The sequence below is a fragment of the Heptranchias perlo genome, chromosome 27 (genome assembly GCF_035084215.1).
Source record: "Heptranchias perlo isolate sHepPer1 chromosome 27, sHepPer1.hap1, whole genome shotgun sequence".
NCBI lineage: Eukaryota > Metazoa > Chordata > Chondrichthyes > Hexanchiformes > Hexanchidae > Heptranchias > Heptranchias perlo.
Genome location: NC_090351.1, coordinates 40,876,484 through 40,893,672, shown reverse-complemented (window position 1 = coordinate 40,893,672; position 17,189 = coordinate 40,876,484). Strand labels below are relative to the sequence as shown.

At 50.6% G+C, this 17,189-nt stretch overlaps 1 protein-coding gene across 1 annotated transcript in view; it reads left to right on the top strand.

Moving 5' to 3' along the window:
* mdfi (MyoD family inhibitor) overlaps positions 1-13,080 on the top strand; it is an 83,590-nt gene extending 70,510 nt beyond the window's left edge. The window contains exons 3-4 of the mRNA XM_068007752.1: positions 7,714-8,040; positions 12,830-13,080. Of these exons, the coding sequence (XP_067863853.1) occupies positions 7,714-8,040; positions 12,830-13,080 (578 nt within the window). The remainder of the gene's footprint in view (positions 1-7,713; positions 8,041-12,829) is intronic.
* Positions 13,081-17,189: the final 4,109 nt, after the last annotated feature.

Here is a 17,189-nt window from a genome sequence, read left to right as displayed (position 1 = left end):
ACATGTCACACCCAGTCCAGTCCAACACATGTCACACCCATTCCAACACATGTCACACCCAGTCCATTCCAACATATGTCACACCCAGTCCAGTCCAACACATGTCACACCCATTCCAACACATGTCACACCCAGTCCAGTCGAACACGTCACACCCAGTCCATTCCAACATATGTCACACCCATTCCAACACATGTCACACCCAGTCCATTCCAACACATGTCACACCCAGTCCATTCCAACACATGTCACACCCAGTCCATTTCAACACATGTCACACCCAGTCCATTCCAGCATATGTCACACCCAGTCCAGTCCAACACATGTCACACCCAGTCCAACACATGTCACACCCAGTCCAACACATGTCACACCCAGTCCAACACATGTCACACCCAGTCCAGTCCAACACATGTCACACCCAGTCCAGTCCAACACATGTCACACCCAGTCCAACACATGTCACACCCAGTCCAGTCCAACACATGTCACACCCATTCCAACACATGTCACACCCAGTCCATTCCAACATATGTCACACCCAGTCCAGTCCAACACATGTCACACCCATTCCAACACATGTCACACCCAGTCCAGTCGAACACGTCACACCCAGTCCATTCCAACATATGTCACACCCATTCCAACACATGTCACACCCATTCCAACACATGTCACACCCAGTCCAGTCCAACACATGTCACACCCAGTCCATTCCAACACATGTCACACCCAGTCCAACACATGTCACACCCAGTCCAGTCCAACACATGTCACACCCATTCCAACACATGTCACACCCAGTCCATTCCAACATATGTCACACCCAGTCCAGTCCAACACATGTCACACCCAGTCCAGTCCAACACATGTCACACCCATTCCAACACATGTCACACCCAGTCCATTCCAACACATGTCACACCCAGTCCATTCCAACATATGTCACACCCAGTCCAGTCCAACACATGTCACACCCAGTCCATTCCAACATATGTCACACCCATTCCAACACATGTCACACCCAGTCCAGTCCAACACATGTCACACCCAGTCCAGTCCAACACATGTCACACCCAGTCCAATACATCAGTACTCTCAGTTCATCCCACCAAATTGCACCTACCAATCCTACTATGTACCTGGGACCTGTCCCCACCAGTTCTGTACCCCTGTATTTTACAGTGACAGACCTGTACACACCAGTACTGTACCCCAGTGTTATACAATGACAGACCTGTACCCCCAGTACTGTACCCCAGTGTTATACAGTGACAGACCTGCCCCCACCAGTACTGTACCCCAGTGTTATACAGTGACAGACCTGCCCCCACCAGTACTGTACCCCAGTGTTTTACAGTGACTGACCTGTCCCCACCAGTTCTGTACCCCAGTTTTGTGTAGCTGACTCTTGAGATGTAATCCAAGTTTGGAAGGACACAATATAAAATTTGCTGCAGGTATTTTCACAGTTCTTACGGGGACAGAACGTAAATTTGATACATCACGATTACAGCTTCCTGAGATCCCAGTGAGAGTGCTGTACGTTATCCTGTGCTGTGTGCAGTATAGAATGGTCCTACTTGATAATTCTTCGGTTCTGATACAAAGAATAAATCGTGAATGCTGGAAATCAGGAACAAAGGCAGAAAATACTAGAACCAGCCCACTGGCCTGTTAGTATCTGGAAGGACAGAAAAGAGGCTAATGTTCGGGGAAACCCACTGCCCTGTTTGTATTGGTCACTTCTACGAAGGGTCCGTTTCCTTTTCCGTTCCAAGGGGGTCCAGACCGAGATCGTTAACCCTCCTTTCGCACGTTAATGGTCCTGATATTTACGTTTTACAATCTTGTACTGACCTAATATATTGACCATTCACAGGCGACCTTCGAACTTGATTGAGGGCTTTCGGAGTGGAGAGAAGCAAAGCGGGGAAAGGAAGCTGAGGGTGGAGGAGGGGCGAAGAATTCAAACTTTAGAATAAAGTTTCAAAGCCTGACTAAAATAGGGAGTTGTATTACAGTGCTCAGTAATCCCAAGCAAATTGATTCAGACAGGAATTATCCACAGAATGTTTCTTAGATTAAAAAGTTAAAATTAAATTGCTCGAGTGACTTGATGTGAAGTGAGATGATTGATTTCTGTTTCCCAGGCTCTTTATATTCTCTCCAATGCACCGGTTTTAATTAGCACGGGCTGATAATGCAATGTATTTGTATAAAAACGGGGCCATATTAATTCAATCAGAATTCAGGCACCATTATCTCACCCTGAACGTGCAGGTTTTTTTAATTGAAATCTCATCAGCCAGACCTGATTTGCAAGTGTCGGCCTGGTGTAGTTGGTCGAAAGGCTGTGGGTTCAATCCAGACTCCAGGGGCCCGATTTTACCAGGGGTGCGGGTTCTCGGCAGGTGGGCCAGCGGGCCCGGTGAAATTAGTGGGTTGCCCGCGCGATCGTAGCAGGCAACACACTAATTGGATGCACTTACCTGCTCCTCCGGGTTCCCCGCTGCTGATCTGCGCGTCGGGCGGGCTGCGCATGCGCAGTAAGATCTGTCAGCTGGAGGCGCTCTATTTAAAGGGGCAGTCCTCCACTGACAGATGCTGCCACAAACAGAAAAAATTACAGCATGGAGCAGCCCAGGGGGAAGGCTGCTCCCAGTTTAATGATGCCTCACCCCAGGTATCATTAGATGGGATGAGGAGGAGGGGGAGGGCAGAGATCTTCCCCCCGGCGGGCGGGAGGAAGCGGCCTGCCTCTGCCACCAAGAAGGCCTGGCTCGAGGTGGCAGAGGAGGTCACCTGCACCACCAACATATCGCCCACCTGCACACAGTGCAGGAGGCGGTCCAATGACCTCAGTAGGTCAGCCAAAAGTGAGTACACTTACTCATTCCCCTACACTCCGTCTGCCACATCACTGCCCCCACCCCACATCTCCTTCAGCACCGCCAACACTACTCTGTCACATCACCCCTCATACCCACTCAAACCCCATCCTCATCTTACCTGCACCTACTCACCTCGCCAGTACTCACCCCACCACTACCACGCAGCCCAATCCTCATACAATCTCATGGCTCCATCCCATACTCACCCTCTCGTGCATCTCTCTCACGGCCAGCCTCACTCAACCTGCCACCACCTGTGCTGCAGCCACAGGGCATGCATCACATATGTGCAGTAGGCAGCGTAAGGCAAACGTGTCGTGAGCATGAAGGGGATGCACAAGGGTGTTTGAGGGTTTGTCATGGTTCTTACTTCTATTGAATTAAAGAACAACTCACATCACACATTATATTGGCACCACTACTGCCATGTCTTCGCGAATCCTGTCCGGTTTGTGCAATAATGCCCGCTCCTGGGTATCCCTATGAGGACCCACCACTGATGCCACCCAGTGTGTCACTGCAGAGTGGGTGTAGGTGTATTTGCAGGGCTCTTCTGCGCAGACGACTGAGAGACATCGGGGATGTCACCGGTTGCAGCCTGGAAGGCTGTGGAGCAGAAGTTCGGGAGGGCAGTGGTGACTTTGACAGCGACAGGTAGGAAGATGGTGCACGGGCCAGCCAGGAGCAGCTCGGCATGAAAGAGGCTGCAGATGTCCACGGCTACATGTCGAGTGACTCTGAGCCTCCATGTGCACTGCTGCTCAGAGAGGTCCAGGAGGTTGAGCCTCGGTCTGTGGAACGTGTGGCGAGGTAATGCCCTCTGCGACGCATCTCTCTCTGCGGTAGCCCTCCCTCCTGCTGTACAGGTGGATGTGTCACAGCACTCTGTTGTGGAGCTCCACGTGTCAGAGGTGGACGGCGTGGATGGCGAGGCTGGTCAGGCTGGTGATGCTGTTCGCCCTCCGAGGAGGTCATGACTGCAGCTACGGCGGCCCCCATCCGCAAGATGTAGATCTGAGGGGGTCCGCAATGTCTCCGGACCCCGGGGTAAGTGTGCAGGTTGGTGACTTCGACCATCAGGAGGAGGGTGGTGGAGGCCAAACTTTGTCCCAAGTGACAGAGTGGCCTCCTGCAATGGCTGAGGGTCTCTCCCCCCCCCGCCCCACCCGCAACCTGTCAAATGGACCTTTGCAGCTGCCACAGGCTGACGGCTGCAACACGTCCATTTCAACTGGGAGTGTTTCCCCCAGTGTGTGAAACAGTCCCATGTTTATCCAAAATCACACACAGTCCCTTAATCAGGTCAGTTAATGACCTGAACAAGCAAAGTAAATACACTCAAGTGGCATCCCGCTGGCTTTAATTGCCTGCGGGATTCCCACCAGCGGGGGCTGCGCACGCACATCAGCGCGGAACCCGGACGTGGGCGGGATCGAGGCGCGATCCGGTCCCGCTCCGGGATTTCGCGATTTACGGGGCCCCCCCGCCGAGAACGCACCCGATAGTGGGTGCTAAAATCGGGCCCCAGGTCTTGAGTGGCTGACACTACAGTACAGTACTGAGGGAGAGCCGCACTGTCGGAGGGTCAGTACTGAGGGAGAGCCGCACTGTCGGAGGGTCAGTACTGAGGGAGTGCCGCACTGTCGGAGGGTCAGTACTGAGGGAGTGCTGCTCTGTCGGAGGGTCAGTACTGAGGGAGTGCCGCACTGTCGGAGGGTCAGTACTGAGGGAGTGCTGCACTGTCGGAGGGCCAGTACTGAGGGAGTGCCGCACTGTCGGAGGGTCAGTACTGAGGGAGTGCCGCTCTGTCGGAGGGTCAGTACTGAGGGAGTGCCGCACTGTCGGAGGGTCAGTACTGAGGGAGTGCTGCACTGTCGGAGGGTCAGTACTGAGGGAGTGCCGCACTGTCGAAGGGTCAGTACTGAGGGAGTGCCGCACTGTCGGAGGGTCAGTACTGAGGGAGCGCCGCACTGTCGGAGGGTCAGTACTGAGGGAGAGCCGCACTGTCGGAGGGTCAGTACTGAGGGAGTGCCGCACTGTCGGAGGGTCAGTACTGAGGGAGCGCCGCATTGTCGGAGGGTCAGTACTGAGGGAGAGCCGCACTGTCGGAGGGTCAGTACTGAGGGAGTGCTGCACTGTCGGAGGGTCAGTACTGAGGGAGTGCCGCACTGTCGGAGGGTCAGTACTGAGGGAGCGCCGCACTGTCGGAGGGGCAGTACTGAGGGAGAGCCGCACTGTCGGAAGGTCAGTACTGAGGGAGTGCCGCACTGTCAGAGGGTCAGTACTGAGGGAGTGCTGCACTGTCGGAGGGTCAGTACTGAGGGAGCGCCGCACTGTCGGAAGGTCAGTACTGAGGGAGTGCCGCACTGTCGGAGGGTCAGTACTGAGGGAGCGCCGCACTGTCGGAGGGTCAGTACTGAGGGAGTGCTGCACTGTCGGAGGGTCAGTACTGAGGGAGAGCCGCACTGTCGGTGGGTCAGTACTGAGGGAGTGCCGCACTGCCGGAGGGTCAGTACTGAGGGAGTGCTGCTCTGTCGGAGGGTCAGTACTGAGGGAGTGCCGCACTGTCAGAGGGTCAGTACTGAGGGAGTGCTGCTCTGTCGGAGGGTCAGTACTGAGGGAGTGCCACACTGTCGGAGGGTCAGTACTGAGGGAGTGCCGCACTGTCGGAGGGTCAGTACTGAGGGAGCGCCGCACTGTCGGAGGGGCAGTACTGAGGGAGAGCCGCACTGTCGGAAGGTCAGTACTGAGGGAGTGCCGCACTGTCAGAGGGTCAGTACTGAGGGAGTGCTGCACTGTCGGAGGGCCAGTACTGAGGGAGTGCCGCACTGTCGGAGGGTCAGCACTGAGGGAGTGCTGCACTGTCGGAGGGTCAGTACTGAGGGAGTGCCGCACTGTCGGAGGGTCAGTACTGAGGGAGCGCCGCACTGTCGGAGGGGCAGTACTGAGGGAGAGCCGCACTGTCGGAAGGTCAGTACTGAGGGAGTGCCGCACTGTCAGAGGGTCAGTACTGAGGGAGGGCTGCACTGTCGGAGGGCCAGTACTGAGGGAGTGCCGCACTGTCGGAGGGTCAGTACTGAGGGAGCGCCGCACTGTCGGAGGGCCAGTACTGAGGGAGTGCCGCACTGTCGGAGGGCCGGTACTGAGGGAGTGCCGCACTGTCGGAGGGTCAGTACTGAGGGAGCGCCGCACTGTCGGAGGGTCAGTACTGAGGGAGCGCCGCACTGTCGGAGGGTCAGTACTGAGGGAGCGCCGCACTGTCGGAGGGTCAGTACTGAGGGAGCGCCGCACTGTCGGAGGGTCAGTACTGAGGGGGCGCCGCACTGTCGGAGGGTCAGTACTGAGGAAGTGCCGCACTGTCGGAGGGTCAGTACTGAGGGAGCGCCGCACTGTCGGAGGGTCAGTACTGAGGGAGTGCCGCACTGTCGGAGGGTCAGTACTGAGGGGGCGCCGCACTGTCGGAGGGTCAGTACTGAGGAAGTGCCGCACTGTCGGAGGGTCAGTACTGAGGGAGTGCCGCACTGTCGGAGGGTCAGTACTGAGGGGGCGCCGCACTGTCGGAGGGTCAGTACTGAGGAAGTGCCGCACTGTCGGAGGGTCAGTACTGAGGGAGAGCTGCACTGTCGGAGGGTCAGTACTGAGGGAGTGCCGCACTGTCGGAGGGCCAGTACTGAGGGAGTGCCGCACTGTCGGAGGGTCAGTACTGAGGGAGAGCTGCACTGTCGGAAGTCTTTCGGTGGAGGTGTTAAACCGAGGCCCCCTCAACCCTCTCAGGTGTATGTAAAAGATCCCATGAAACTATTTAAGGAAGAGCCAGGGAGTTTTCTCACTATCCTGAGCAACATTCCTCTGTATGAAACAGATTAGTGGCCGTTCATCTCATTGTTTTATGGGATCTTCCTGTGCTGAATATGGCTGCTGCATTTACATAAAAGCAGTGTCCATCAGTCAAAGTAATTCATGTTTCTGTGATACCTTGCTCTGGGGTAAAGTCCCTCTGTGTCTCAGGCTCACAGATCAGGATGGGCCTAGATGGAATCCCCAGCCTGTGGTGAATTAGGCGATCTCACAGTCGGGTGGGGGAATCAGACCTCGTGCCTTCCTTGTTCCAAAACTGCACCAACACGGCATTGGGGTCCGAACCATGTTATAGGACCCTGCTTCACGTTAAATAATGAGGCTCCTGCCTGCTTCTGGCACCTAAATCGCTGCCCGCTCGGACAGGGAGTCGACAGTAATTGTATTTTTTGGTATTTTTTGGTTTCAGTAACACCCCATTCCCACTGAGAAACATGGGGTGGTAAAGAGACCCAAATCAGGGCCTGTATTTCAATAGTAAACCAGGCATTTATCCAACTAAACCATCTGCAGAGCCATTATGGGCCTTTTTACTGAAATTAAATATGAATTATGTAAAAGTCCAAGTCCTTATGATCCGCTAGTTTTCTGTAACTTATTTTTAAAAGTTTGTTCTTGGGATGTGGGCGAGGCCGGCATTTATTGCCCATCCCGAGTTGCCCCTTGAGAAGGTGGTGGTGAGCCGCCTTCTTCTTGAACGGCTGCAGTCCGTGTGGTGAAGGTTCTCCCACAGTGCTGTTAGGTCGGGAGTTCCAGATTCTGACCCAGCGACGATGAAGGAACGGCCGATTTATGTTCAAGTGAGGACGGTGTGTGTGATTTGGAGGGGATCTCGGAGGTGACGGTGTTCCCACGCACCTGCTGCCCTTGTCCTTCTGGGTGGTGGAGGTTGCTGGAGGAAGGAGGTTTTGTTGAAGTAACCTTGGTGATTAAAGCTTCTTTTTTGTCGTCTTTGTCTAAGGTCAACCCCAGGCCTCCCTTTCGGCGAGTTACTTGGCACTGGAAGACACCGGAGAGAACCTGGTTTTATCGCAAAATGGCATCAGACGAGCAGCCCACACTAACAGCACAGACACTGAAGCTGCAAAAGGACCACGGAGGCTGATTGTAAAGTCTCCGACTGGACCCAGAGGTCACGGTAGAGGTGTGGAGCATTCGACGCCATCAACCTCCCACAACAAGCATGGCAAGCTGCAATCCTACCCATCCATCAATAGCCATAGCAGCAAGAAGAGTAAATCCAGCTCCAGGTCCACGGCATCTCAGATCCCTTCTGACGCACAGGAAGGTGAGCACAGGCCCTGGCTCCTTGTACTGGTCTGGGGGCTTGTATCTCTGACATAAGATAGTTTGTGATAGAACGATGATCAATGCATAGAACACAGGGACTCTAATGGAGCCAACTTGATGGGCTGAATGGCCTTTTCTCACTGTGTATTTCTTTGAATAAATGTTTGTAATCTCCCAGGTCCAGTTCCTGGTCTGGGGCTACTCCCAGCCCAGTTACCACTGGGGGCGCTAAATTGGCCTGGGTCAGAGAGGGAAGGAAAAAAGGAATAGTCGACCAGAATTCCTGCTCCTGATCACAATCCAGCAACCACCAGACCCCACTGGAAAGTGCACGGGTGTGGAACTCCAGTGAGGGCAGAATCAGGAGCAGCTGTGGGCCACTCACGGTAGATCAGCCTGGAAATACTCACACAAAGAGAGGGGCACAATGAGGATCAGTCGTCCAGAGCAACTGAAAGGGGCAAAAATTGGATGTGAGAAAATGGCCTGGCGTTTCCGCTCGATCGCGCTGGCTTTTGGCTGTAATTTGCGTTCGGCGTCGGTGGAGTTTCCGCGATGTTTTGCATTGGCTAAAAACAAAGTATCGCTGAAACTAGTCCCGCCCACAAAACTGCTCCAAACAACGAGGGGTTAAAATCAGGCTCGCTTTCTAATGTGCAAAGGCACTGTTTAAACGTTTTTAAATATTAAAAAATATTAATTTACTAAGAACTGAAGAGTAGATACCAATGAAAGTAGGAAATGTTTCAGTATAGTTTATATGAGACACTTTCAGTGTTGTTAAATCAGAATACTCACAGGCAGAGGACTGGAGACCTTTATTAAAAATGTTTATTTTTAGTCATAACCCCATTTTCAGCTGATTTAATAAAACTGCACCAGGTCACGTCTCTTAAATACATCAATCAATGTCTTTTATTCCAAAAAAAATAAAGAAACGATTACTCTCAGTTAAGTTGCCAGATTGGGCTGATTTATGGCAGATCTTACCTTTGTGGTTATGTTAATGCCTTTTGGCGGAAACTGGCCGTAATTTGCGGCCAAATGCCGATTGTGCTCAAAGCAGAAACTCCAGGCCAATATCTTCAAACTGGTACCGAACATCTCCTCAATCAGGTGGCTGAGGTCGCCAGTGCTATAGGACGGAGCAACACACCAGGTGGTCCCAGGGCCGAATCCCGGGTTAACTGATCTCTGCTGGACGGATTAGTGGGGGCTACACTGGGCCTCAGCACCCTGGGTTAACAAGCGGGGGGTGGGTGGGTGGGTGAGGAATCAGGCCAGACCAATGGGAGGTCTCTCCTGGGTGAATTGCGACTGGCCAATCCCAGCCCGTGGGTGCAGGTTTGGGAAAAGTTCACCTCAGAAAACAGGAAGTATCGCCACAAAATGAAACTCTGAGGCTCCCCACAGACAGGCTGCCCAGAGAGGACATAGGCACAACCCCAACTCTCTGCTCAGTTAACTGAGTAGAAATGGCTTATCAGGGGAATGCAGCAAGAGCCAAGACCGTGGCACCACAAGTGACTCAGCTGCACAGGAGGGGAGGAAAAAGAATGGGAGAGCAATAGTGATAGGGGATTCCATCGTAAGGATGGTATGTTGCCTCCCTGGTGCTAGGGTCAAGGATGTCACGGAGCGGCTGCAGGACATTCTGAAGGGGGAGGGTGAACAGCCAGAGGTCGTGGTCCATATCGGTACCAACAACATCGGTAAAAAAAAAGGGATGAGGTCCTGCAAGCAGAATATAGGGAGTTAGGAAATAAATTAAAAAGCAGGACCTCTAAGGTAGTAATCTCAGGATTACTCCCAGTGCCACGTGCTAACGAGAGCAGAAATAGGAGAATAGACCAGATGAATGCATGGCTTGAGAGATGGTGTAGGAGGGAGGGGTTTAAATTCCTGAGGCATTGGGACCGATTCTGGGAAAGGCGGGACCTGTACAAGCTGGACGGGTTACACCCAAGCAGAACCGGGACCAATATCCTCGTGGGGGCATTTGCTAGTTCTGTTGGGGAGGGTTTAAACTAGTATGGCAGGGGGATGGGAACCAAAGGGCAGGTACAGATAGGACAAATTCAGACCAGGAAACAGGAAGCAGAAAAGTAGTTAGTGACATAGCTAATGACTCAGAAAGGCAAAAGAAGCAAAGGTTAAATAGTGTTCAGCACAAGAATTTGACGAGGTTAAAGGGGATATACTTCAATGCAAGGAGTATTACAAACAAAGCAGATGAGCTAAGGGCACAGATGGCAGCATGATATCATTGCTATAACGGAAACCTGGCTTAAAGAGGGGGATAATTGGCAGCTCAGTATCCCTGGATATAGAGTTTTCAGGCAGGATAGAGTGGGTGATAAAAAAGGAGGGGGGGTAGCATTATTGGTTAAAGAATCAATTCCAGTGGTGAGAAGGGATGACATGCTAAATGGATCATCAATCGAGGCCATATGGGTTGAGCTAAGAAATAAAAAAGGGGCAGTCACACTACTAGGAGTGAACTATAGACCCCCGAATAGCAAAAGGGAGATAGAAGAACAAATATGTAGGCAAATTTCTGAGTGCAAAAATAAGAGGGCAATAATAGTGGGGGACTTCAACTTCCCGAACATCCTAAGGAAGCCAGGGAGGAAATAACGGATCCTCTGAGAATCATTTTCCAATCCTCACTAGATACAGGGGAGGTACCAGAGGAGTGGAAGACTGCAAACGTAGTATCATTGTTTAAAAAGGGTATGAGGGAAAGACCAAACAATTATAGGCCAGTCAGTCTTACCTCGGTGGTGGGCAAACTATTAGAATCAATACTGAGAGATAGGATAAACTGTCACTTGGAAAGGCATGGTTTAATCAGGGATAGTCAGCATGGATTTGTTCAGGGAAGGTCATGCCTTACGAATCTGATTAAATTCTTTGAGGAAGTGACAAGGAGGATTGATGAGGGTAGTGCAGTGGATGTTGTCTACATGGATTTTAGTAAGGCATTTGTCAAGGTCCCACATGGCAGACTGGTCAGAAAGGTAAAAGCCCATGGGATACAGGGAAATGTGGCGAATTGGATCCAAAATTGGCTCAGTAACAGGAAACAAAGGGTAAAAGTCGATGGATGTCTTTGCGAATGGAAATCCATTTCCAGTGGTGTGCCACAGGGCTCAGTGTTGGGTCCCTTGCTGTTTGTGGTATATATTAATGATTTGGACTTGAATGTAGGGGGCATGATTGGCAAATTTGCAGACGACACAAAAATTGGCCGTGTAGTTGATAGTGAAGAGGATAGCTGTAGACTCCAAGAAGATATCAATGGGTTGGTGGAGTGGGCGGAAAAGTGGCAAATGGAGTTCAACCCGGAGAAGTGTGAGGTAATGCACTTAGGGAGGGCAAACAGTAAAAGGGAATACACAGTAAACGGGAATATATTGAGAGGGGTAGAGGAAGTGAGAGACCTTGGAGTGCATGTGCACAGGTCCCTGAAGGTGGCAGTACAGGTAGATAAGATTGTGAAGAAGGCATACGGAATGCTCTCCGTTATTAGCCGAGGTATAGAATACAAAAGCAGGGATGTAATGATGGAACTGTATAAAACGCTGGTAAGGCCACAGCTGGAGTATTGTGCGCAGTTCTGGTCACCACATGACAGGAAGGACGTAATTGCTCTGGAGAGAGTGCAGAGAAGAGTTACAAGAATGTTGCCAGGGCTTGAAAATTGCAGCTACGAGGAGAGATTGGATAGGCTGGGGTTGTTTTCCTTGGAGCAGAGGAGGCTGAGGGGAGACTTGATTGAGGTGTACAAAATTATGAGGGGCCCAGATAGAGTAGACAGGAAGTACCTGTTTCCCCTAGCGGAGAGTTCAAGAACTGGAGGACATAGATTTAAGCTGATTGGCGGAAGGATTAGAGGGGACATGAGGAAAAACTTTTTTACCCAGAGGGCGGTGGGTGTATGGAATTCGCTGCCCGAATTGGTGGTAGAGGCAAGGACCCTCAACTCTTTTAAAAAGTACCTGGACCTGCACCTAAAGTGCTGTAAGCTGCAGGGCTACGGACCGGGTGCTGGAAGGTGGGATTAGAATGGGCACCTGGTTGTTCTTCGAGCCGGTGCGGACACGATGGGCCGAATGGCCCCCTTCTGTGCTGTATCTTTTCTATGGTTCTATGGTTCTATGATACTTTGTAATGGCTCCAGTCCAGGGAAGTGAATAATCAGCCAGGGTTCCTGCTCCTGATCACTGCCCGGTGACCCCTGGGTTAGAGAGAGGGGAAATCAGCCAGGGTTCCTGCTCCTGATCACCGTCCAGTGACCCCTGGGTTAGAGAGAGGGGGAATCAGTCAGGGTTCCTGCTCCTGGTCACTGTCCAGTGACCCCTGGGTTAGAGAGAGGGGAAATCAGCCAGGGTTCCTGCTCCTGGTCACTGTCCAGTGACCCCTGGGTTAGAGAGAGGGGAAATCAGCCAGGGTTCCTGCTCCTGGTCACTGTCCAGTGACCCCTGGGTTAGAGAGAGGGGAAATCAGCCAGGGCTCCTGCTCCTGGTCACTGTCCAGTGACCCCTGGGTTAGGGAGAGGGGAAATCAGCCAGGGCTCCTGCTCCTGGTCACTGTCCAGTGATCACTGCTGGATGCCAGCCGAGGGCAGGATTGGGTCTGGTTCCGATGTCCCCTACAGGTCTGCGTGACACTTAGGCAGGAACATCGAGGGCTTGGATTTTTTGTCAAGTTCACTGCTCGGAGTCAAATTGAGACAGTCTTGCTGTGATGTCTCTCTTTCTTTCTCCCCTTCTCTCTTTCCCTAGACTGCTGCGTGCACTGCATCCTGGCCTGCCTCTTCTGCCAGTTCCTCACCCTATGTAACCTGGTTCTAGACTGCGCCACCTGCGGCACCTGCTCCTCCGACACCTCCTGCTGCTTCTGCTGCGGCTCAGAGGAGTGCGCGGCCTGTGACTTGCCCTGCGACCTGGACTGTGGGATCGTGGACGCGTGCTGCGAGTCAGCGGACTGTCTGGAGATCTGCATGGATTGCTGTGGCCTGTGCTTCTCCTCTTAACTGTGAGCCCTGGGAATGCGGGACTGGCCTTGATCATCACGGTACCGCACCCGTGGGTTGTGGCCAGTCTTGGGGGGGGAGCTCTACGACCAGCAGAAGAAGCGATCTCAAGACAAGGAACAATCTGTAAGTCTCTTCGACTCTGGAAACTAATGACTGTCATGGTTGTCAAAACTGGAAGACAAGACACACGTCAGCATTATTGTGCGAGTGACGTTCGTGGCATCTCCTTCGATTAGTTTTAGCAAACAAAACAAGGTTTGCTGAACATTGTTCGTTAATGACTTTTCAAACTGTATGCTGTCCAAACATTTCAAACTCCAAAGCTTTTGGTGGACCAGTTTATATCGTTCCCCTTTGCCTGTTAGAATATTCCCTGGATTGATTCCTGGGATGAGAGGGTTGTTCTATGAGAAGAGATTGAGTAGAATGGGCCGATACTCTCTGGAGTTTAGAAGAATGGGAGGTGATCTCATTGAAACATATAAGATTCTGAGGGGGCTTGACAGGGAAGATGCTGAGAGGTTGTTTCCCCTGGTTGGAGAGTCTAGAACTAGGGGGCATAGTCTCAGGATAAGGGGCCAGACATTTAAGACTGAGATGAGGAGAAACTTCTTCACTCAGAGGGTTGTGAATCTTAGGAATTCTCTATCCCAGAGGGCTGTGGATGCTCCGTCGTTGAGGATATTCAAGGCTGAGATCGATCGATTTTTGGACTCTAGGGGAATTACGGGATATGGGGATCGGGCAGGAAAGTGGAGTTGAGGTCGAAGATCAGCCATGATCTTATTGAATGGCAGAGCAGGCTCGAGGGGCTGAATGGCCTCCTCCTGCTCCTGTTTCTTATGTTCCCCTGATGGTGTCACATGTAGAATCTCAGCCTCAGTCCCCAAAGACTTGATCCCAGTCCTACATCATCCCGCGGGAAATGGGGCAAAGGAAAAGGCTGGTGGGGGGGTTAGAGATGTTGGATTGGCAGTGATAAGTCCTGATGCCCACAGGCTGCTCTCCCATCCTTTCCAGTAGATGATTTTCAGAGTGACATTGGCAAAGTCCTGGCAGCTGCCCAATTACACCCCCCTGGCGATAGCAACATAGTAACAATTTCAGGCAGGAGGAACCCTTCGGCCCATCTAACCCACCGATCCACAGCAATCCCATTGTGCATTTCTAATAACCCTGCATCCCATTTGTTGACCAGAATCCATCTAGATCCAGATGCTTCCAGATCCTTCCAGAAACCCATTAAAGTTCCTTGGGGTAGAATTGGTCATCATTGTGCCTGTTTTACAGGCATAAAATGGGTGGAAAAGGACCAATTTCCGGTTGCAACATCATGCCTGAAAAACCCGAAATTGAGTGGGCTGTTTTTCAGGTATCCGGGGCAGCAGCCTTAAACGGGGGTTAGGCCCCTTGCATTTGCTAACCAGGGACCGAGCGCCTGTTTAAGGACCTTTCCAGGCAGGTCTCAGGCCTGGGGCCTCGGGTCTGGGCTTCGGGCCAAGGTGGCCATTTTTAAGGTGTCAGTTCAAAAGAAGCCGCCATTGGTGAGCGTGTTATAGTTGATTATTTGTTTGAAGTGTGATGGTTTTGTTCGCTTATCAACAGGAAACGTACATCATCCAACCAATCAGATCCCTTGGAATTACTACCTCGTGCATGATCACAGTTTCCTGTGATTGGCCACCAACCAATCCAACGCCTAGCATCAACTTCTGACATCATCCTATGGGACAATTCATTAGTCACCGTGGGGGGAGGAGGGGGTTTGAGAGAGTCCAAATTTCTAGCAATCAAGCGATTCGTCCAGTGAGGCCGCTCTTAATCGCTCCAGATGAGATCAGCTGAGGCAGCGCGGATCGGGATTGAATCTGGGATCTTTCTGACCTTCTGTGATAATTCCTTGAGCTTTTTTTTTCCATTCCTGAAGGGACTGACTTTCGGTGAGTTACTTTTAATGCCCTTCAGTAACTTGCCCGAGAGATGATAGTCAATGGATGTTGTCGGCTTTGTGAACGCAGTTAAGCCCAACTGTGTCCCTCCCGCCCTCTCTCTCTAACCTCCTCCAGTCATAAACGAAGTTCGGGAAGAGATAGTAGAGGCACTATTACATATATATAAAAAATCACTAGAAAAGGGAATAGTGCCAGAGGACTGACGGACAGTTAATGTGATTCCTATATTTAAAAAGGGAACCAGTCCAGGGAACTATAGACCAATTAGCTTAACGTCGGTGGTAGGAAAGATAATGGAATCTTTACTCAAAGATGTAATAGAAAAACATCTAGAAACTGAAAATATAACAAAGAATAGTCAGCACAGATTCCAGAAGGGAAAGTCATGCTTGACCAACCTTCTTGAATTCTTTGAAGAAGTAACAGAAAGAGTAGACAAGGGAAATGTAGTAGATGTAATATATTTGGATTTTCAAAAGGCCTTCGATAAGGTACCGCATTGTAGACTCATGACTAAGGTCAGAGCATGTGGAGTCAGGGGACGAGTAGCTGAATGGATAGCAAACTGGCTACAAAACAGAAAACAGAGAGTAGGGGTTAAGGGTAGTTACACAGACTGGGAAAAAGGTGGGAAGTGGTGTTCCACAGGGATCGGTGTTGGGACCACTGCTGTTCACAATTTACAGAAACAATTTGGACTCGGGAATCAGAAGTACAATTTCAAAATTTGCGGATGACAATAAATTGGGGGGTGTAGTTAATACAAAATACAGGAAGACATTAATAAACTTGCAGAATGGGCGTGTAATTGGCAAATGAATTTAAATTTGGATAAGTGTGAGGTACATTTTGGTAGGAAGAATAAGGAGGCCATATACAGCTTGGATAATAAGAGTCTAATGGGGTGGAGGAGGAGAGGGAACTGGGGGTTCAGATACACAAATCACTAAAAGTAGAGTCACAGGTTAATAAGGCCATAAAAAAAGCAAACCAAACACTGGGGTTCATTTCTAGAGGGATAGAATTGAAAAGCAGAGAAGTTATGTTAACCTTGTATAGAACCTCGGTTAGACCACACTTGGAGTACTGAGAACAGTTCTGATCTCCATATTATAAAAACGATATAGAGGCACTGGAGAAGGTGCAAAAAAGGTTTACTAGGATGATACCAAAACTGAGAACTCCACAGCTTTTTGGGGTAAAGAATTCCAAAGATTCATGACCCTGAGAGAAGAAATTCCTCCTCATTTCCATCTTAAATGGACGACCCCTTATTCTGAGACTATGCCCCCTAGTTTTAGATTCCCCCATGAGGGGTAACATCCTCTCGGCATCTACCCTATCGAGTCCCCTCAGAATCTTGTATGTTTCAATAAGATCTCCTCTCATTCTTCTAAACTCTAATGAGTATAGACCCAACCTGTTCAATCTTTCCTCATAAGACAACCCTTCCATACCCGGAATCAACCTAGTGAACCTTCTCTGAACTGCCTCCAATGCAAGTATGTCCTTCCTTAAATAAGGGCACCAGAACTGTACGCAGTATTCCAGGTGTGGTCTCACCAACACCCTGTACAGTTGGAGCATGACTTCCCTGCTTTTATACTCCATCTCCCCAGAAATAAAGGCCAATGTTCCGTTTGCCTTCTGGATTACCTGCTGCACCTGTATGTTGACTTTTTGTGTTTCATGTACGAGGACACCCAGATCCCTCTGTACCGCAGCATTTTGTAGTATTTCTCCATTCAAATAATATTTTGCTTTTTTATTTTTCCTCCCAAAGTGGATGACTTCACATTTTCCCACATTATATTCCATCTGCCAAATTTTTGCCCATTCTCTTAACCTGTCAATATCCCTTTGCAGACACTTTGTGTCCTCATCGCAACTTGCTTTTCCACCTATCTTTGTATCAGCAGCAAATTTGGCCACAAGACCCTCTGTTCCTTCATCCAAGTCATTGATATATATTGTAAATAGTTGAGGCCCCAGCACTGAGCCCTGCGGCACCCCACTAGTTACAGATTGCCATCCTGAAAATGACCCTTTTATCCCGACTCTTTGTTTTCTGTTAGTTAGCCAATCCTCTATCCATGCCAGTATATTACCCCCAACACCATGAGCTCTTATCTTGTTCAGTAATCATTTATGTGG